Genomic DNA, 22826 nt, shown 5'->3' on the forward strand with positions numbered 1-22826 from the left:
ATAAGTTTAGGTTTAGGAGGGAGATAGGAAGGAACTGGTTCACAAATAGGGTGGTGGACGAGTGGAACAAGCTTAGCAACTTTGTAGTAAGAGCTGGAACGCTGGAAAGTTTCAAAAGGAGCCTGGATAGATTCATGGATGATAGAGAGTGGTAGTAACTCTCGACAGGAGCTGCCATGCGCAGGCCAACCGGCCTATTGCAGACTCCTTATTTTCTTATGTTTTTATGTTCTTATGAGTCGGACTAACTGGAAAATATTGACACCTTTTCGTGTGATGCTCCTCCAAACGTTACAGTGAGGAGTGATCATCCCCCAGGTAAGGGGGTCGATTTGGCACTTTTTCAGGTTTGTCTTAAGACTATCCTTATACCTTTTCAGTTGCCCGCCAGCGTTACGTTTACTATTCGTTCGGTGATTGTAAATTAGCTGCTTTATCAGTCTACTGTCATCCAAGACGGTAACCTAACTAGTCCAACATAAATGTTCATAGATAATGGTAGCCTCGATGCTCCTACAGTTGGTGTCAGAGGGAATATTGGCGTTTGTTCTCTTCTCTTCCCAGCGACCACGGAGGATGGAACGTAGACTACGTTGGTGAAAATTTTCAAGTACCTTGAGGAGCCTCTTTTATGTGACCCATATCTCGCTGTCATATAGTAGGGTGGGGATGACCACTGCTCCCTATATGTGCAACTAAGTATATAATTTCTGCTCCCTACAGCTGAGTGTGCCATAGGCTTGAGTTGCACATACGTTCCTATGTTGAATATCTTCATTGATGTCCATAATGGTGGACAGGCAGTAGCAGAGACACTGGAAGTGGGTAACATTAGAGAGGGTAGTACCATTAGGCTATATAGATGGCAGCCAAGAAAATGGAAAAGAGAGCTGGCGCCAGTATACAACCATGTTGGATGGGGAAGAACTCAGTCTGGGTGGCGTTCATGCCACCGTGGTGTTGCCTCACAATGGCGATGAACTTTGGTGGGCAAGCAAAACGGCTGAGGTTCCACCAGAGGGCTTCCCTGTTGACCGAGTCGAAGGCCTTGGTTAGGTGATGAAAGCCATGTACAGGTCACGACGCTGTTCTCTGCATTTTTCCTGTTTCTGGCGGGCAGTAAAGATCATGTCAGTGGTGCCATGTGATGGTCTAAAACCATATTGAGATTCTGGGAGAAAGTTTTCCGCCTCATGAATGAGTCTGTTTAGGAGGACTTGGGCGATAATCTTGCCAGCTACTGAGAGCAGCGAGATCCCACGGTAGTTGCCACAGTCTGACCGGTCTCCCTTGTTCTTACAAATATTGACAATGAAAGCATCCTGCTTTATGCACCTCGGCTGCAATTCTATCAGGCCCTGAGGCTTTGTTATTTTTCATTTGTTTGATGGCAGAAACTACCTCATCCAGGGATGGAGGATAGCTGAGGTGGGTCACCTCTGGATGCTGAGGGACTTGCTAGGTAGTCAGGACATCCACGTCGGTGTTTCGGTTGAACAATGAATGATAGTGCTCTTTCCAGTGCTGAAGGAGGACTTCATCGTCTTTAATTATGGATTTACCGTCGGATGAGCGGAGGGGGCTGCGCCATGAGTAGTCAGCCCATAAAATGTTTTAATGGAATTGAAAATTCGCTCATCTTGTACTGATCAGCATATTTTCTTGTATTTCATATGCCTTAATTTTAAGCCAGTCATTCTTTAGAATGGGAAGTTTCCGCTGGGCTGCCGCTTTCTCCTTGCGGAAGGTATCAGCTTTGGTCCGAGATGAGGATTGTTCTGCCAGTCAGTAAAAGCAGCACGTTTATCACTTATGATTACTTTGATTGCCGGGTCATTTTCATCAAACCAGTCATGTTATATTCTTTTCATCTGGCCGAGGGTCGCTCGGCATGTTTTTGTCATAACAGAGTTGAGAGTATCCCATTCGGCACTGGGGTACACGTTGTTTGCTGTTGGGTTGCTTATAAGCCCATGTTCGTGAAGTGAAGTGAGAGCTTGGCTTTGACAAGTCGATGATCAGTGTTACAGTGGTCTGAGCCATGCATGGCATGGGTGATGAGGACATCTCGGCGGTCTCTTTCTTTGGCAATGATGCAGTCAATGTGATGCCAGTGTTTGGATCGTGGGTTTTGCCATGAACCCTTGAACTTATCGGCATATCGAAACAAGGTATTGGTGATAGTGAGGCTGCGCGCAGCACACTTGCTGAGGAGGAGTAGGCCTTTGGCATTACATTTGCCTAGTGTATTTCTCCCTGTGGTTCCCTGCCAAATGGTTGCATCTCTGCCAACTTTGGCATTGAAGGCTCCAAGGAGCACAACCTTATCTTCTCTGGGGATAGAGGTTAGCACTCTGTCGAGGTCGGTGTAAAAGGCCTCCTTGATGTCATCCTATGCATCCAGTGTTGGGGCGTATGCACTGATGAAAAAGGCATGACATGAGAGATTCAGTGGGACTCGAAGCGTCATGTGGCGTTCGTTGATCCCAATAGGCATTTCAGTTAGCCTGTGTAGGATGTGTTGGCAGATGACACAGCCAACTCCACAAATGCGGTTTCTCTCTGCAGCTGGCTTACCCTTCCAGAAGAAGGTTTAGCCAGAACCCCATTCTGTGAGCTGGCCCTCATCTAGGAGCCGGGACTCACTGAAGGCTGCTATGTCGGTGTTATACCTAGCCAGGTCTTTTGCCACAAGGGCGGTTCTTCTTTCATGACGCTCATTTGTGTCAGTATCCAGAAGGGTCCTGAAATTCCATGCAGCGACCATGAGAGGTTACATGTTTGTTTTTGTTTTTTGTATCTGTGACTTTTACTCTGTTTTCAACTCTATAAGGATTACCTTACTGGGTGCGGTTGCCCAGTCAGTTTGAGTTATTAGGCAGGCTATGTTTAGGGCACCTTTTCTAGTCCATGTGTGGTGAGGAGCGTGGCTCCTCGAAACGGCTGCTCAGTCGCACAGACAGGACCGGATTGCACTGCTGCCTAGATCCCAGTGCATAAACGACTATCTTATCTGTGCCGCCCATGTGCAGAGTTGTGACTAGAGACTCCCGGCAGTCATCTCTGCCTGTCCCCAGGGTATTGGGGTTTTGATGATGATGAGAGGTATGATGAACTGGATGATGGCTGCGCGTGAGTCGATTTATGGGGTGAGGCAGGAGCGCAGGCTGCAACCACACATCTTGGCTCTCTCTTTTCCTGATCCAGTGGTGCAAGTGTTGCAACGACTGGGGAGAGGGAGAGCTGCAATGGACTGCCGATAGCCCAGTTTGTTGGGTTTCGCCTCAGTAGCCTGTCCATCAGGCATTGCCTTTGTCCGCCGGTGTAGTTGTTGGGTTTCCACGGTGGTCACCTCTTCCGCCTATACATCTGTTGTGGGCTTGTTGGTGCTCTGTAAGCATGTTTGCCAGATGCAGGGCAACTGGGCAATGGCTGGTAGGCGCCAGGACGTGTCCGCATGTCAGTGGGCCTATGCGTCGTCCCTCTGGGGCCCACTGCTACTCCGAGATCCCCTGCTGGTCTAGCCTGGGCCCACGAGGCAGACCAGTTACCGTGTGTTGCCAAGAGGAGGCACAGCAGGAGTCTTGATGGTGAAGAGGCTGTGTACTGGCAGGTGAAGACTTATGTAAGAAGCTTCCCTGATCGCCATGAGGGCTAGCCAGCAGCGGCAGCTGAAAGCGAGAGGGAGCAAGCAGTGCTTGCACCTAAACTCTAGCATAGTGCTGCCACACTAGACGCATTTCACCACCCTGTGTGCCAAACACACACACACACACACACACACGAGAAAGCAAGAAGTCTAGAAAAGCATCAAGGGAGAGAATGATGATTACTGTGATGTTCTGTACATTGTATAATATACAGTAGGTACAGTATTTGAAAAAAAAGCTGTGGTTTCATGTAGGGTTTGAACCCACACCGCTTAGAGTGAGGCATGAGGCTGCTGCCATTGGAAGAAGACGAAGAAGAAGAAGAAGAAGAAGAAGAAGATAACAAACATTATGTACACAATAACAGTAAGATTCTGCTGCCAATATCACAGAAGAGAGGGAGAGTGTGGCGGACAATATATGACCCAGGCAGAGTTAACTAGGCTCAGCTAATGATGCATCATTACCAAGAACTTTGTGTGTGAAATTGCTTGCCTAATGATGGGTAATTAAGGAAGAGTTGGAATGCTGAAGTTGGTCCGCGTAATGAGTTCTAAATAACCGGAAGTTTGAGTCTGAGGCCCACGAATTAATGAAGTGTAATTACTAGGGAAAAGTTGGAATATGAGATTTTTCATTGACACACACTGATGAGACGATGAATTTTCGTTGGTTACCTATGTTGGGGAGTTCTGAGGTGACAAAAGAGGACGATATGGAACTGGCAGGGTCGATCACAGAAGTGGCATATATGGGGGCTACATCTAGTGTGGGAGGGGCGGTGCCAGCGTCTTTCTGGCATTGGCGCTTGTCTGCCTCGTTATGCAGTCAGGCTAACTCGAAAGTATTGACACTCTTGTATGGTGTTCCTCCAAGTGTTATGGTGCGGAGTAATTGTCTCCAATGTCAAGGAGACTATTTGGCACTTTTTCAGGTTTGTCTTAAGACTATCTTGATAATTCTTCAGTTGCCCGCCAGCATTACATTTACTATTCGTTAGGTGACTATAAAGTAGCTGCTTTGGCAGTCTACTGTCGTCCAGGAGGGTAACATGGCCAGTCCAGAGTAGTTGTAATGGTTTCCTCGATGCTTCTACAGTTGGCATCTGCAAGAATACTGGCATTTTTTCTCTTGTCTTCCCAGAGAACTCGAAGGATAGACCGTAGACTACGTTGGTGAAAGTTTTCAAGTGCCTTGACAGCTGGTAAGTAGAGGTCCTCCTGCTTTATACACCTTGGCTGGAATTCCATCAGGCCCTGAGACTTTGTTATTTTTCATCTGTTTGATGGCAGTAGCTATGTCATCCAGGGATGGATGTTAGCTGAGGTGGGTCAGTTCTGGATAATGAGGCACCTGCTGGGTAGTCAGGACATCCACATCGATGTTTCGCTTGACCAGTAGATGATAGTGCTCTTTCCAATGTTGAAGGCCTTCATTATCTAATATACTATTGGAATAGCCGTGTGTCTGTCTGTCTGTCTGTGTGTGTGTCTGTGTGTCTGTTCTGGGCAGCCGAAACGGCACAATCGTTTTTCATCAAACTTGGTGGAAAAATCGCAAAAAAAATCGTAGAGTGAAACAAACCTGGTCCCATGTCGATGGTTTCTTTAGGAAGGCATTAATTATCCATTTTATTTACACTGGAAAAAGATCCAAGTCTACGGACTTGGCGCACCCTCATTCGCTGTACTCTGTCAGCCCACGATTGCAGTTATCGTACGGCTCCCTCCTTCTCACCCCACTTTTTCTCTGAGCCTACTTTTTCTTTAATGTTGTTTGGATTAGTAAAGGAAGGAAGATGAGTTAATAGAAGAATAAAGAAGGGGAAACAGAAAATAGTTAGAGATAACAGGTGGGGGGGAGCTGAGTTTCATCATGCGTCTGGATGCGCAGTTTCAACGTTACCAGACGACCTTACAGCTACAGTGTATACTTAGTCCTGTGGCTGATTGTACATGGAAAAGGAGATGAAATAAAAAGATAATAACAGGAATGCACGGAGAAGATGACAGCAATAGACACAGGGTGAATATAGACAGTGAAACAGACAGGAGGTTGACAAAAATAGACAGATTCATAGATGCACAAATAGACAATATGGCAACTAACATGACAGACAGACAGCTGACTGACTGGTACACATTAGACAAACAGGCAGACACACGCCAACAACGGATAAGACAGACAGATTTGACGACACAAAGAGTACAGACATTTGGGATGGCAATAGACAGGACGGATAGACTTGAGACAGATTAGAAGGCATTTATATACAAGAATAACACCAAATTGACCATAGCTGCATCAGTGAGGGTAGGGGGCCTTACATCCACCAGCATGTAACCCAACAACTATAACTGGAATGCCCGTTCTCTTTCTCTGTCCTCCCGTTCTCTTTCTGACCTCCCATTCTCTTTCTCTGTCCTCCCGTTCTCTTTCTCTGTCCTCCCGTTCTCTTTCTCTGTCCTCCCGTTCTCTTTCTCTGTCCTCCCGTTCTCTTTTTCTGTCCTCCCGTTCTCTTTCTCTGTCCTCCCGTTCTCTTTCTCTGTCCTCCCGTTCTCTTTTTCTGTCCTCCCGTTCTCTTTCTCTGTCCTCCCGTTCTCACTTTCTCTCTGTCCTCCCCGTTCTCTTTCTCTGTCCTCCTCACGTTCTCTTTCTCTGTCCTCTCTTTCTCGTTCTCTGTCCTCCCGTTCTCTTTCTGACCTCCCGTTCTCTTTCTCTGTCCTCCCGTTCTCTTTCTCTGTCCTCCCGTTCTCTTTCTCTGTCCTCCCGTTCTCTTTCTCTGTCCTCCCGTTCTCTTTCTGACCTCCCGTTCTCTTTCTCTGTCCTCCCGTTCTCTTTCTCTGTCCACCCGTTCTCTTTCTCTGTCCTCTCTTTCTCTGTCCTCCCGTTCTCTTTCTCTGTCCTCCCGTTCTCTTTCTCTGTCCTCCCGTTCTCTTTCTCTGTCCTCCCGTTCTCTTTCTCTGTCCTCCCGTTCTCTTTCTCTGTCCTCTATTTCTTTTCCCTCCAACCTTAACTTCATTTCCCACTCCAGCTTCTCTCTTTCTAACTGCATCTCTGTTAACTTTGCTGACGGATCTTCCTCCACCTCACACAGGTGGACTGCAGACTCCTCCAAAATTTACTTTTCCACCAAACTTCTAATTACGGCATTTTTGACAGTTGCCTTTTTCCAGTTTGACTTAATCTCTACTTTATAATGCTTAGCCAACGAAACCCAATCATCTTTACGAATGGTACTACACTACAAACTTAACACTGAAGGTTCAGTAATGAACTTAGCTATGTCTAAAGGATTCATTTTAAACAATATATGGCAATTTACCGACTAGTGGAGAAAACTTGTACCCAAAATAATTTGCAAACTTCACTCCTGATGATTTTAACTGATTTTAACTTAATTATAACCCAAGACTCCCGGACACAGGCCCCCATTTTGCTATGCTATAACTTATCAACTTAAATTACGTTAAAGATTATTTACTAATGAGGGCACATATGGCACAAAAAACTCAAACAAACTGGTAACTCATCACATCTTAGTCATGGGTTCAATCACAGCCATCTCTTTATCCCAACAGTTCAGGAGTGAAGGTTTGGAATTATACACATTGCGAAAGATTTAAATAAAATTTAATGACAAAAGTTTACCATAATTAGTGTGTAGGTTCCATAAGATAAATTAAATCAAGAGAACGGAGAATAAACATGATCCTTAATAAACACATATTATTGGCATCGTGTATAAGAAATAAACCACCTTACAACACAATAATTGATTGTACTTTACACACCATGAATAATAATAGAACAGCGCTGAATATAATACTCAACTAAACCCTATTTGAAAAGGTATCCACCACCGACAAACTGAGACCTCCCCCTACTCCCAAGGCCAGCCAGTGACTGAAAAAGTTCCATACCCTAGAGCAGGGGTCACCAAACTACGGCCCGCGGGCCGGATCCCAAGTCCTTCCCCGGCTCGTGGTAGCTCAAAACTACGCTCTGACGTTACCAGAGCTTTCGTTCTGGCTTGCAAGTATTGAACAGAATGATTATGCGGCCCGCGCTCGTCATTCTTTCAGTTATCCGGCCCACTGTGAAAAAAGTTTGGTGACCCCTGCCCTAGAGGACTACAAGCCTAACATTAATATTAAACAACTCCCACATTATGCTGCAAAAATACCTACATACATACAATTTTTTTTTAATGTATCACGTACCAGCCCTGCTCACACAATATTACACAAAATATCTTATTTAGACAAGTTGAGGGTAACATGCGTAGAAAATATTTCACTAAGCCCAACACAACGCACCACTGTACAATACGCCATAGTAAACAATATGCAGTGGTGGTATACAGCCTAAGTCACTTCTACCACTTACAGACGCCTTGAAAATACTCAGATTATGTTGTTCCGTCCAGTCCAACCATCTCTCCATCTCTGTCCTTCAATTGCTGTAATTGGAACCACATTCGACTTCTCCCATAAAATTTGATTTCCAATAAACAGATATGTTCTTTCGTCCACAGGTTTTCTGGAGTGTTTCAAGCCAATGTTGGTCTTCCCTCCTCTGTTATTACCTATACATCAGCAAAATAATTACCATCTCCTTCTATACATACGAGGCTAAATAAAATTAGTCTAAGTATATACTCTCAATAATAGGTGATTTTTGTTACATTTCTTTACTGACGTAACTGATCGATGTTTTCTTTCAGTTGGTAATCAGTCAATAAACAGCTCTCGCCCACAATTTGTTTGACACTTTCTGGTGTATGAGTGCCAAAATCTTTCCTGTCTTTTTTGCCAAATTTCCAGTGCTTCCCTTACCTCTGGCCAGACGAGGAGGCGACATCTGTTCTAAATTTTAAATTCCTCGTCAACGGAAGAAATTATTAACACGCAGAGAAGTGGTTAATTTTTTTGTCGTATAGAAAAAAAGGTGGATCTTTTTTTTTCCTAGTTGAGAAGAAGGAAGGGAAAGTTAAATTCCACGACATCAAGGAAAATAGCAAGCATTCTTTGTCCTTGCATGATTCAAAGGGGAGAAAGATAAATTCCTTGTCATCTGAGGAAATACCAAGGTTATTCGGGCAAGGGAAGGAGAAAGATAATGTTCCATTACTTGACATTCGGGAAAAACAGCTTCAGTTGTATTTTTTCCTACACAGGAGAGGGGAAACGAAGGGTAAAATTTCTTGCTCGTCTGGGAAAGAAATAATAATGTTTCATTTTTTCCTGCAGAGAATGCAGAGTGAGTAGGGGAAAGAAGTGGGGTGGGGGGTAAGGAGAACGTTGGATAAATTCCCCGTCATGTAGTAAACTAACCAATATTTTCCCGGTACACACAGAGGCGGAGGCGGTGGTTAGCGGGACTAGCGAGGTGCACATCGAAGAGGGGTCCAAGTTAGCCCTGGAGTGTCACGTGCGTCATGCTGTAGCTCCTCCAGTTTACATCTTCTGGTACCATAACTCTACCATGGTCAACTACGGGCAACATGCACTCGAGGTGAGCTCTCTGGATATTTTTCTGGATATTTCTCTACTTGTCTGTCTGGCTGCCTCTGCCAAAAAGACTCATTCATAATAGGTGTTCATGTGGAAAGCCGACAAAAGTGACATCACACACCGGCTTTAAATTTACTGAAGACAAATAAGGGACAATGTCAGCAAAGGTTAAAATATACAACACCAAATTCAAAAAACACCTACAACACAACACCTGTCACTAACTATACCTATTACACAACACCTGCTTCTACCAACACCTGTAATATAATACTTGCTTAAAACAACATCTATGACGCAACCCTGCCTCTAAAAACACCTGAAATATAACACCTGCTTCTACCAACACCTGTAATATAATACGTGCTTAAAACAACATCTATGACGCAACCCTTCCTCTAAAAACACCTGAAATATAACACCTGCCTATAACAATACCTATGGCACAACACCTGTCCCTGCCAATAACTGTAATACAACACTTACCTATAACAACACCTATGACGCAACAACTGCCTCTACCAACACCTGCAATATAATACTTACCTCGAACAACATCTATGACACAACACCTGCTTCTAAAAACTCCTATAATACAACATCGACTCAAACAATATCTATAATACGTACGGCATAACACCTGCCTCTAACAACACCTGTAATACAACACCTGTGTCTATCAACTCCTGTAATACAACTGCCGCTCTCAATACCTGCAATAAAAAAACTGCCTCTAACAACATATACAACACAACACCTGTAATGCAACATAACAACATCTGTAATATACCACATACCTTTAATAACACCTGTAGTACAACACTTGCCTCTACCAACAATTGTAATACAATACCTTTAATACAACAACTACCTTTATCAATATTACGATACAACACCTGCCTCTAACAACACCTGTAATACAACATCTGACTCTAGTAACACCCTTAATACAACACCTGTCACTAATAAAACCTGGCACCTATAACACTTGACAGTTATAACACCTGACACCTATAACACGTCACCTACAGTATAACACCTGACAATTGTAACAAGTGTCACTTAATCTTGTTGCCTTTTGTGTTACTCCATAATAACAGGTGATCTCTCCCACACTACCACAGTAACAGCTCATCTTTACTACGTTACCATGGTGTCATTTATATTCTTGCCACATGAGTAGTAACAGGTGATCTCACTCTCAAAAACAGGTCTTATATAATCTCACACAGCTGCATCTAAGAAACAAGTGAAGTGAAAGTAAATGTGTGCCATATATTCGTGATGACCTGCTAGGGGCAGTGTAAGCTTAAGTGACCATCTATAGCAGGGCGTGGACCAGGGACTCTCTTTACTGGGTGCGAGCGAGTGCCATGTTTAATCGGACTCTGCAACAATAACAGTGGTGCTACCAAAGATGCACAACAAGAACACTTGTTCTCTCAACGAGGCGTTTCGCAGGTGTACCCCCCTTTAAAAGATGTGTTGTCCACCGCAAAAGAAGAAATCTTTCCTACACACTTGCACAATAATATTAGTTGGTGGTCCACAGGTGTACCACAATGGCAGCTGTCTTCTCCTAGGTGAAACACATTAACAATTATAACAGGTGTTCTATAAAATGTTCCTCAAAATAACAAGTGTTCTTCCAACAGGTGCACCACCACAACTACACCAGCAGCCTCGTAGTGATGCGTGTGAGGCCATCAGACGCTGGCACCTACACCTGCGAGCCTCACCTGGCCACACCTGCCAACGTCACCGTGCACGTGGTCACAGGTGTGTAATAAGAAGTGAGAGAGTAAGGGAGGAAGGGCGAGAGAGAGGGGGAGGAAGTAAAGGGAGACGCTAAAAAAAAAGAATATGATGTTTATGGAAGAAAGGAGAGGAAGGTAGTTTGAGAAGAAAGATAGGATGGAGAGAAAGAGTGGAGAGACATATGGGGTAAGGAGATAGGAAAAGGAGGAGACGCTGGTGTTGGAGGGAGGGAAGGGGGTGGTGAGAGATGGATGAGTGTATGAGAGAGAAAGAAAATGGAGAGAGGATAGATAGCAACAAGGGAAGATGAAAAAGATGAATGATTTGAAAATACCCAGAATATAATTTTCCTTTGCAATAAAGAAAGAAACACTATTTTGTCCTTCCTAGAACACACACACACACACACACACACACACACACACACACACCCACACACATCTGTTAACACTCATAAAGACAAGGCGTGTGTCCTATAGGCACTCCCACTGGCATCCTAGTCAGTCTGATTGCCCCTGCCCTCCTCCGGCTCCACCCTACCTCCCCCATCTCCCTACCAACCTCACTATACCGGGATTTACGAACAAAATATTAAAGTGCCCAAAGCAAAGAGTGGTTATCAAACAGTGATCCAATAGTGTATCCTAAGGAAATAACAAGCATGATTCACAATAACAATCACCAGTAAGGAGTGTAGTACTAACCCGTGGGTACTTTGTTGGTACCTTCGTACACATGCACCTGGAGGGGGCGTTGCCCCATTCTGTCAGAATGAACTACATCCGCCGCTCCTGGATGCCTTAGTCCCAGCTGATGTGGAGGCATTATGGGAACGTATTTTACCATGTGCTCACCCTCGCTACACTGCCTCTTTCATATACTATGTGGTATACCTTCCGCCTCGCCCACCCACCGGAGACATTTTTATCAATCACCTCATTACCACCTCAGAGTTAGGTACCTATGTGCGAAGTTAGTAGTGTGTGGGGATTTTAACGAAATTGATACCACTGATATCAAGGACAAGCTGCTTCTATCACAAGATGTGAATTTCCCTATGCACGATCAAAACACCCTAGACCTTATCTTAACTGACTTAACGGACCAGTACCAACCACCTCAACCAGTGCCTCCTATCGGGTGTAGAACTCACCTATTAGTTTTTTTTGGTCTCCACTTCCCTCTACCAGACACACGCATAGCCCTTACAGCAAGACCTAAAGGTCGATTACTGACTCTGCATTGCTTCTCTTTGGACAGTGGATAGTTCACCATCCCTGGAATGAAGTACTAAGTTTGATTGAAGTAGACACCATATGAACAAATTACATCAACACTAACACGAAAGTTCATCACCACTGCTTCCCGGAGAAGTCCATCAGATTACACCCAGCTGGTATGGTAAACTTAAATAATTCTGTAGACTAAGCAATAAGACTCACACCCTCCCCTTCCTTATCCATCTCACGAATGGTAGTACAGCTGAGCAATCTAACAACCATTTCGCAACTATATGCCAGACTCTCCCCCAGCTTGGCAGTAGCAAGATGTTTGGAAAAACTGAGGATAAAGCGCTCCATTGATCTATCAATGAAACTATATAAGGAGTTCTCCCGGAACTTTCTAAGCCTCTATGCTCTATCATTAATGCTTCTCTCAGCCAAGCAAGATGCTCAGCTGACTGGAAGACCTCATATGTGTCCCCAATATTCTAGTCAACGACCCCACAATCCTTAAATGAATTACGACCCATTGCCATTACCCCATTTTTTTATTGACCTCCAGCCAACCCCCATAGGCCACACCTTCGCCGCCATTTTATTACCTTAATATTGATTATCCGAATACATGAGTAGCTATCCTAGCTGTGTTGAATTAGTTGAGCCGCAGATCTATTCGGCATTCAGTGACTGTAGCCTCATAGTCAATATCTGCAGCTGTTGTCGGCTTTCTAGCCGAAGCTCTCGTTCCCCTGAGGCTTAATTTGCGAAAGTGTCGATATTGACAGGGCTTATGCTGATACTGCAGGAGCCATAGATATGGCAATATGAAAACTTCCTCCGCCACTGACTGTGTTGTCAGCTTTCTCGACTACATATACCGCCATCTGGAAACACGAAACACGTCTGTGGCTGTCGCCTTCATTGACTTCAACAAGGCATTCGACCTAGTTGACCACAACTTAATCATGGATTACAGACTTTCTTAGTGACCGACGCCAAGCCTATGGCGTTCCCCAAGGCCGCTTTGCTTCCTTATGCTTATCAATGATGCCCTGAGGGAAACTCCCTCTCCATTCCATCATTGGGATTAGTGTGAACAACTCGGCTCCCGACTACAGCGCCCTCCAGTATATCTTGATCAGTCTTCAAAATTGGGCCACCAACAACCATGTCACCATCAACCATACCACGATCATGGCTATTCACATCAACTTCTCTGACCTTGACCAACCTCTGGGGACCAACACACCCTAGGTTGTGGACTCCTCCAAGATCATCGGCGTCACAATATATAACAAAATAAATTGGAAAACACACGTCCAGTTTTCGTCTTCACCTTCTCTGCCGTCTCAAGTCCCTCGGAATTAAGGCGCCCGACGCCCGACGTCCAAGTTCACCTATGCTTACCTGCCTGGCTTTCCTCTCTAAATGACACACAACGAAAACATCTAGAAAAAATGAAAAATTATTCTCCCCCTCCTACTCCACATATCAAAACGAGCTCAACACACTGACCCTCTCAGCTCTCTCTGATTATCACCATTATTATTATTATTATTATTATTATTATTATTATTATTATTATTATTATTATTATTATTATTATTATTATTATTATTATTATTATTATTATTATCACACACACACACGGGCGGGCGCGGTTTATTGTCCATATATAAGTTTTGCAGAGCCTCGTCTAGGCAAGTTTTTACCATTTCCTTTGAAACAAATAAAAACATCAATCTTTGTACAAACAACATCTGCACCATTTGTTTTTCCTCCTCTTGAAGGATGAACACCATACTTTCTGCACATCATCATACCTTCTCTGAGTTACTGATTCTGTGAAACTCCCTAATCATAACAGGTATGTACTGCAGCATAAACTCTTATAATATTTCCTAATGAATCAAATCTCGATACAAATTCGAACGAGAACTAAAATATATTCATTCTAAATGTGATACGAAAGCTGTTACCATCTATATAACATTATAGCCATCTCCATTTTAAAAGTTTAATGGCCGCCTATTCTCGTTATCGACTGAAGTCCCTTGACACATTAGTGAAATTGCCTGAAGAAGGTGATCTTTCCTGGGTTACTTAGACAAATAAACTTCCCCTGCCATACACACTTAACACATCTGCTTCTGCATTAACAACAATGACACCAACGCGGACACTACTACTATTACTCGCATTCGAATATAACGAACATCGAGGGACGACTTTATTGCACGCAGTTTTAGCGATATAATCTTCGTTGGTGCGCTCTGATGTGACTCGAAAAGGCCGATACATTATACCACCCACAGAGGCTGAAGGAGAGGCGGCAGTCTTTCCGGCACTGGTCCTTGTCTGCCTCGGCATATAGATTAATTAACTCAAAGGTTTTATTTAATACCCTTTTATGTGCTGCTTATCCAAACGTTACGGTGTAGACTGATCGTCTCCCAGGTATGGCAGTTGACACATCACTTTTTTTTGGGGGGGGGTGGGTTTCTTTAAGTATATGCTGATAGCCACAAGGAAAGAAGAAAACACGAAGTTCCCAAGCGCTTTCGTGTAATTCACATCTTCAGGGGTGACAAGACAGACAGACCGCAAGGAAGACATAATATAAACAGCCCAGACTCAAGGACATCTTATTACTGTAAATCTGTTCCGTCTGTACTCACCCCTGAAGATGTGAATTACACGACCCACACACCAAGAGTCTCACCCCACACACCAAGAGTCTCATCCCACACACCAAGAGTCTTACCCCATACACCAAGAGTCTCACCCTACTCATAAAGAGTCTCACACAACACCAAGAGTCTCACCCCACACCCAGATTTTCGCCCCACACACCAAGAGTCTCACCTCACACACCAGTAGTTTTAGCCCACAGACCAAGAGTCTCACCCCACACACCAAAAATCTCACTCTCAATCCAAACTCTCACCCCACACACCAAAATCCTTACCCCACTCACCAAGAGTCACACCCGACACACCAAGAGTCTCACCCCACACACCAAGAGTCTCACCCTACTCATCAAGAGTCTCACACCACACCAAGAGTCTCACCGTACACCAAGGTTTCAGCCTCACACCCAAGAGTCTCACCCCACACGCCTGAGTCTCACCCCACACGCCTGCAGTATCATCCCAAACACCAAGAGTTTCACCCGACACACCAAGAGTCTCACCCCACACCAAGAGTTTCGCCCACACACACAAAGTGTCTCACCTCACACACCAACAGTCTCACCCCACACACACAGGAGTCTATCCCACACACCAGAGTCTCACCCCACTTATCAAGCGCACACAACACCAAGAGTCTCACCCACACCCATATATTCGCCCCATACACGAAGAGTTCACCCCACACACCAGAGTCTTAGCTCAAATTCCAAGAGTCTCACCCCACTCATCGAGAGTCTCACGCTACACACCAAGAGTCTCACCCCACATACCAAGAGTCTCACCCTAAATACCGAGGGTGTCATCCGACACACCAAGAGTCTCACTCCACACACCAAGAGTCTCAATCAACACACCAAGAGTCTCACTCCACACACCAAGAGTCTCAATCAACACACCAAGAGTCTCACTCAACACACCAAGAGTCTCACTCCACAAACCTAGAGTCTCACTCAACACACCAAGAGTCTCACTTCACACACCAAGAGTCTCATCCCACTCACCAACAGTCATACCTCATACACCAAGAGTCTCACCTCACACACCAAGAGTCTTACCACACACACCAAGAGTCTCACCCTACTCATAAAGAGTCTCACACAACACCAAAGGTCTCACCGCACACCCAGAGTTTCGCCCCACATATCAAGAGTCTCACCCCTCACACCAAGAGTTTTACCCAACTAACCAAGAGTCTCTCCTCACACGCCATGAGTTTCACCCCACCCATCAAGAGACTTACCCCACACACCAAGAATCTCATTCTACACACCAAGAGTCTCAGCCCACACATAAAGAGTCTCACCCTACTAATCACGAATCTCACACCACACCCAGAGTTTCGCCCTCACATACCAAGAGTCTCACCCCACATACCAGGAGTGCCAGCCCATACACCAAGAGTCTCACACCACACACCAAGACTCTCACCCCACACACCAAAAGATTCACGCCACACACCAAGAGTCTCACCCCACTCACCAAGAGTCTTACCCCGAACACTAAAACTCTTACCCCACATACCAAGATTGTCATCTCACACAAGATTCTCACCCCAATCAAAAAGAGTTTCACCCGACACCCTAAGAGTCTCACCGCACACACTAAGACTCTTACCCCACACACCAAGAGTCTCACCCCAAACACCATTAGTTTCACACCACACACCAAGAGTCTCACTCCACATACTAAGAGTCCTACCCAACACGCCAAGAGTCCTAACCCACTCACCAAGAGTCTCACCCCACACACCAACAATAACGCCCTACACAATTAGTTTTACCCCACGCAGCAAGAGTCTCACCCCACACACTAAGAGTCTCAGTCCACACATGATGAGTCTTGCCCTCACACACCAAGAGTCTCACCCACACACCAAGAAGCTCACCCCAAACACTGGCAATCTAACCCCATACACGATGAGTCTCATCAAACACACCAAGACTCTCATCCCACACACGATGCATCTAAACCCACACACCAAGAGTTTTAACCCACACACCAAGAGTCCTACCCCACTCACCAAGAGTCTCACTCCACACACTAACAATCTCACCCCCTATACGACGAGTCTCACCCTAACACAAGAAGAGTTGCGCACTACACGATGAGTCTAACCCCACACACCAAGAGTCTCAGTCCATACATGATGAGCTTCACCCCCACACACCAAGAGTCTCATCTCACACACAATGAGTCTTTCCCCCACACAGCAGTGAATCTAAATCCACTTGCCCACTTTACCGAGAGGACGACCCACCCATTCCGGTCCCAACAAAGAGTAAATCCGTTTATGTCCTTCACAACAGAAAAATTCCTCTCCCAACGGCATGGAAAATTCGTTTATCCTTTATACATAAGTACGCCTAAGAGGTCCCTTCACCAACCCCCTCCCCCCCCTCTCTCTCTCTCTCTCTCTCTCTCTCTCTTTGACACAATCACTCTCCATACGTTGCTAGTCAAATACGTCAACTTAGGAATGAGAAAAGACCTTTGTCGAAGCCAGCGAGCCAGAAGGAGTAGGGGGAGTTAGTGTCGGCTGAATGCCACTCACGTGACGCGCACTTCCTCCCACCTCCAGATATTTTTCCTCTCAGTGATGAATTGAAGCATAAAAGTGTGTCTCAGGAAGCTCCCAGTTGGCATTTCTTTTTAAGTGGAAGTGTTGACAATGAATCAGGGACACTTATCCAAGTCCGGCTCTTAACAAAACAACTTACACATATGTAGTTGCCTTTATTATACGTCAGGTTGGTAGACAAGAATGTAAGCCACGTCTGTTGTACGTTAGTTTGGCAGAGAAGACAGTGAGACACGTGGCCTTGTTGTACGTCAGGTTGGCAGAGAAGACAGTGAGACATCTCCCCTTGTTGTACGTCAGGTTGGTAGAGAAGACAGTAAGACACGTGGCCTTGTTGTACGTCAGGTTGGTAGAGAAGACAGTAAGACACGTGGCCTTGTTGTACGTCAGGTTGGTAGAGAAGACAGTAAGACACGTGGCCTTGTTGTACGTCAGGTTGGCAGAGAAGACAGTGAGACACGTGGCCTTGTTGTACGTCAGGTTGGCAGAGAAGACAGTGAGACATCTCCCCTTGTTGTACGTCAGGTTGGTGGAGAAGACAGTGAGACATCTCCCCTTGTTGCACGTCAGGTTGGTGGAGAAGACAGTAAGACACGTCCCCTTGTTGAACGTCAGGTTGGTAGAGAACAGTAAGACACGTGGCCTTGTTGTACGTCAGGTTGGCAGAGAAGACAGTGAGACATCACCCTTGTTGTACGTCAGGTTGGTGGAGAAGACAGTGAGACATCTCCCTTGTTGTACGTCAGGTTGGGAGAGAAGACAGTAAGACACGTGGCCTTGTTGTACGTCAGGTTGGCAGAGAAGACAGTGAGACATCTCCCCTTGTTGTACGTCAGGTTGGGAGAGAAGACAGTGAGACACGTCCCCTTGTTGAACAGTACGTCAGGTTGGAAGAAAAAACAGTGAGACACGTCCGTTGCTGCACAGTACGTCAGATTGGTGAAGAAGACAGTGAGACACGTCCCCTTGTTGCACGTCAGGTTGGTAGGGAAGACAGTGAGACACATCCCCTTGTTGAACAATACGTCAGGTTGGAAGAAAAAACAGTGAGACACGTCCCTTGCACAGTACGTCAGATTGGTGAAGAAGACAGTGAGACACGTCCCCTTGTTGCACGTCAGGTTGGTAGGGAAGACAGTGAGACACATCCCCTTGTTGAACAATACGTCAGGTTGGAAGAAAAAACAGTGAGACACGTCCCTTGCTGCACAGTACGTCAGATTGGTGAAGAAGACAGTGAGACACGTCCCCTTGTTGCACGTCAGGTTGGTAGGGAAGACAGTGAGACACATCCCCTTGTTGAACAATACGTCAGGTTGGAAGAAAAAACAGTGAGACACGTCCCTTGCTGCACAGTACGTCAGATTGGTGAAGAAGACAGTGAGACACGTCCCCTTGTTGCACGTCAGGTTGGTAGGGAAGACAGTGAGACACATCCCCTTGTTGAACAATACGTCAGGTTGGAAGAAAAAACAGTGAGACACGTCCCTTGCTGCACAGTACGTCAGATTGGTGAAGAAGACAGTGAGACACGTCCCCTTGTTGCACGTCAGGTTGGTAGGGAAGACAGTGAGACACATCCCCTTGTTGAACAATACGTCAGGTTGGAAGAAAAAACAGTGAGACACGTCCCTTGCTGCACAGTACGTCAGATTGGTGAAGAAGACAGTGAGACACGTCCCCTTGTTGCACGTCAGGTTGGTAGGGAAGACAGTGAGACACATCCCCTTGTTGAACAGTACGTCAGGTTGGAAGAAAAAACAGTGAGACACGTCCCTTGCTGCACAGTACGTCAGATTGGTGAAGAAGACAGTGAGACACGTCCTTGTTGCACGTCAGGTTGGTAGGGAAGACAGTGAGACACATCCTACTTGTTGTACTGAGGAAGTGTGTTGTGTCGTGTGATGTTGCTGAGGAAGTGTGTTGTGTCGTGTGATGTTGCTGAGGAAGTGTGTTGTGTCGTGTGATGTTGCTGAGGAAGTGTGTTGTGTCGTGTGATGTTGCTGAGGAAGTGTGTTGTGTCGTGTGATGTTGCTGAGGAAGTGTGTTGTGTCGTGTGATGTTTGCTGAGGAAGTGTGTTGTGTGTCGTGCGATGTTGCTGAGGAAGTGTGTTGTGTCGTGCGATGTTGCTGAGGAAGTGTGTTGTGTCGTGCGATGTTGCTGAGGAAGTGTGTTGTGTCGTGCGATGTTGCTGAGGAAGTGTGTTGTGTCGTGCGATGTTACTGAGGAAGTGTACTGTGCCTTGGGTGTCTTTCAATGGTTCAGTACCTTGGGTGTCTCTGAAGGGCTCAGCATCCAGGGTGTCTCTCAAAGGTTCAGTATCATATGGTTAGGTTTGGTTAGGGTATGTTTTTAGGTTAGGTTAAATAAAGTTTAATGAATGTTTGCTTATTGTGGTGAAATAAGACTAGAGTCGACCTTTTTCTAGGCTTTATTGTTCATATAATCGGTCAAGGGTAGTATGACATCTGGAAGAGAACAAGAGAATATTCTAGTAAGTGGAGGGAACAATGAAAATTACTAATATAATAGAACGCCAAACAAAAACAAAACCCAATGACAAGAAAAATAACATATGTACACTCGCAACAAAAAGTATCGGTGCATACTGTACTGTGAACAATTTGAGACCAGCGACGATAGGTATTGGGAAAGGCGAGTTGTTCCAGCTGTATGTTGGCAGTCCTGGTCAAGTGAAACAAGCCATTATAAATAAGATCGGGAAGTGATAAATAGAAAGTATGAAATATGAGGAGCTCCCTGTTAACAAAATTATTTGTGATACTTGTGAATATTGCCACATTAATTTATGCTACAAAATAAACCACAACCTGGTCGTCCAGAGAGGTGGTGCAGCGTGGACCCGCTCCGAGCCCTGTCGCCTGTAGCACCAGTTTCGAGGTATCGCAGAATCCATCGTGCAGCGTGTGTTCCTGTGGACACCAACCCGCTGGATAATCTGTGACGCCAAACCCTTCGTTATGAAGGGCAATAATAGCTCCTTGTGTTCCCTCTGAGGTTTCCATGTCGTCTGGCATGTGTACATCTCTACTGCTTCATATTGCCTCTGTTTTATACCCACGTTCACCGAGACCGAACCCTCGCTCATCATTCAGTCGACACAAAGCAACAATCCGAAAAGAGGAAACAAACACACTGATTGTCAGCCATCTGGCAACACCTAGTGGAGGGGGGGGGGGTTATGAGGATACACTTACCAACCTTCCCGACATATCACAGTGTATACGTATCGTTTCGGAAGTCGTCGATCACACCCTGCACCGATACTTTTTGGTGCGAGTGTACATAATCAGATAACAAGATAGAAGACATGGGTTCAAGTGTACAAGTGTAGCATAACTTATTATATTCTATCCATCTTGCTGAATTAGACATCAGGACAACCGTAAGAATCAAGCTTTCCTATGTACACGACAAGATCGACGAGGGGGCGAGGGTGAATCTGTTATAACAGCTTAATGCAGACGAGCATCATTTGAAAGGTCGTCCGTGACAGGAGATTCAGCCACTGGAGTGCCGGGTGTAGGTTCAAGGGGCACCGAGGTAGATGCCTTAGGTAACTCAGTCGGTTCAGGTTCGGGATCGACAGTATCTGTAACAGCTTGTCCAACAGGGGCCAGATCTCGGAGTGACACGGTAGACTGTCGTACATCAGGGAACCGAACGTGGGCGTACTGTGGATTGGCTTCCAGAAGGTCAACCTTGTCAACCAGAGGGTCGTACTTACTGTTCCTTGGTAATGTACCATTTGTTCAGCCCTGACTTCCATTTATACACCTCTATCATATCGCCCCTCACTCAACGTCTCTCGAGGGAGTGCAAATTAAGATGCTTTAACCTGTCTCTGTACTCAAGGTTCCTAATGCCCGGGATTGTCAGTCTCCTCTGAATTCTTTCCAAAGATTCTATATCCATTCTGTAATACGGTGACCAGAATTGAACTACGTAATCCAGGTGAGGTCTCACAAGCGCAAGGTATAGTTTTAAGACGACATTGCTAGTCTTGTAACTAGCACTCCTTTGTATGAAACCAAGTACTTTATTAGCCTTGTTACGAGCAAAAACACATTGTTTACTTGGCTTAAGATTTCTGCTTATCATTACTCCTAAATCTTTCTCGCAGTCGGATTTCTCAATAACATCGTTGTTCATCTGGTATCTGGTTTCCCTTTTTACATCTCCTATACCGAGTACTTTACATATGTCCACATTGAATTTCATCTCCCATTTTTCAGACCATTCGAAAAATTTGTTTAAATCTTCCTGTAGATTTGCGGAGTCCTCGTCAGATTTAATTACACGCCCTAGTTTAGTGTCATCAGCAAATATACTTTATGTTGCTGTCTACGCCGATATCTGTCTTTTTTGTATATAATAAATAATAATGGTCCGAGTACTGAGCCTTGGGGAACTCCACTAGTGACATTGCTCCAATGGGATTTAGTGCCGTTAATGTTCAATCACTGTTTCCTGTCTTGTCACCACGCCCTAATCCATTTTAGAATATCTCCTTTAATGCCATGAGCCTCCACTTTTCTTATTAGTCATTCGTGGGGGGGACTCTGTCGAAGGCTTTGCTAAAGTCGAGATATGCCACATCATAATTGTGCCCCTTGTCCACTGATTCGAAAACAGATGAAAAGAATATTAATAGATTAGTTAGACATGAACTTGTGCTTCTCCAGGAGATTTCGAATAGAGTTTGAAATGATTGATTCCAGTAATTTGCCTACAATTGATGTTAGACTGATTGGTCGGTAGTTAGAGGATAGTGATCTATCTCCCTTCTTGAAAATCGGTATAGCGATATCCTCCAGAATTCTGGTACTACACCCGTTTTTAAGGACATGTTAAACAACTTTGTTTAGGGCATACTAAGCTGTTCCTTACATTCCTTTAATACTCTGGCAAATATCTCATCGGGACCTGGTGACTTATTAGGCTTTAGTTGGTCTATTTGCTTACTAACATCGTTACTAGTCACTACTATCTCGCTTAATTTATTTTCCTCACTATCTCTGTATAGAGTCGGTGCCTCGGGTATCATGTTTATATTTTTGGTGGTGAAAACTGTTGAAAAATTTTTATTCAGATTATTGCTCATTTCTCCGACGTTATCAGTTAACTCGCCGGTATCTGACTGTATTGGTCCAAAATTTTCTCGTGTTTTAGCTTGATACATTTGATAGAATCCCTTGGGGTTTTACTTCGCCTCTCTTGATACCTTAAGTTCATTATTCCTCTTTGCTTTTCTTATCTCGGTCTTAACCCTACCGGCCAATTCCTTATAATAATCTCGGAGGTAGACTTCACCACGATTTATTCTTCTACCTTTGTCCAATAACATTCTTTAAATAATTATTTATCCATTTAGGGTCATTGTTGT

General features: G+C 44.9%; 1 protein-coding gene across 1 annotated transcript in view; it reads left to right on the forward strand.

Moving 5' to 3' along the window:
- The window catches only part of LOC121858545 (lachesin-like), a 120409-nt gene that overhangs the window by 89079 nt on the left and 8504 nt on the right, over positions 1–22826 (forward strand). The window contains exons 5-6 of the mRNA XM_042355035.1: positions 9010–9167; positions 10822–10945. Of these exons, the coding sequence (XP_042210969.1) occupies positions 9010–9167; positions 10822–10945 (282 nt within the window). The remainder of the gene's footprint in view (positions 1–9009; positions 9168–10821; positions 10946–22826) is intronic.

This window comes from Homarus americanus, unplaced genomic scaffold (genome assembly GCF_018991925.1).
Source record: "Homarus americanus isolate GMGI-L3 unplaced genomic scaffold, GMGI_Hamer_2.0 scaffold74, whole genome shotgun sequence".
NCBI classification, from domain to species: Eukaryota; Metazoa; Arthropoda; class Malacostraca; order Decapoda; family Nephropidae; genus Homarus; species Homarus americanus.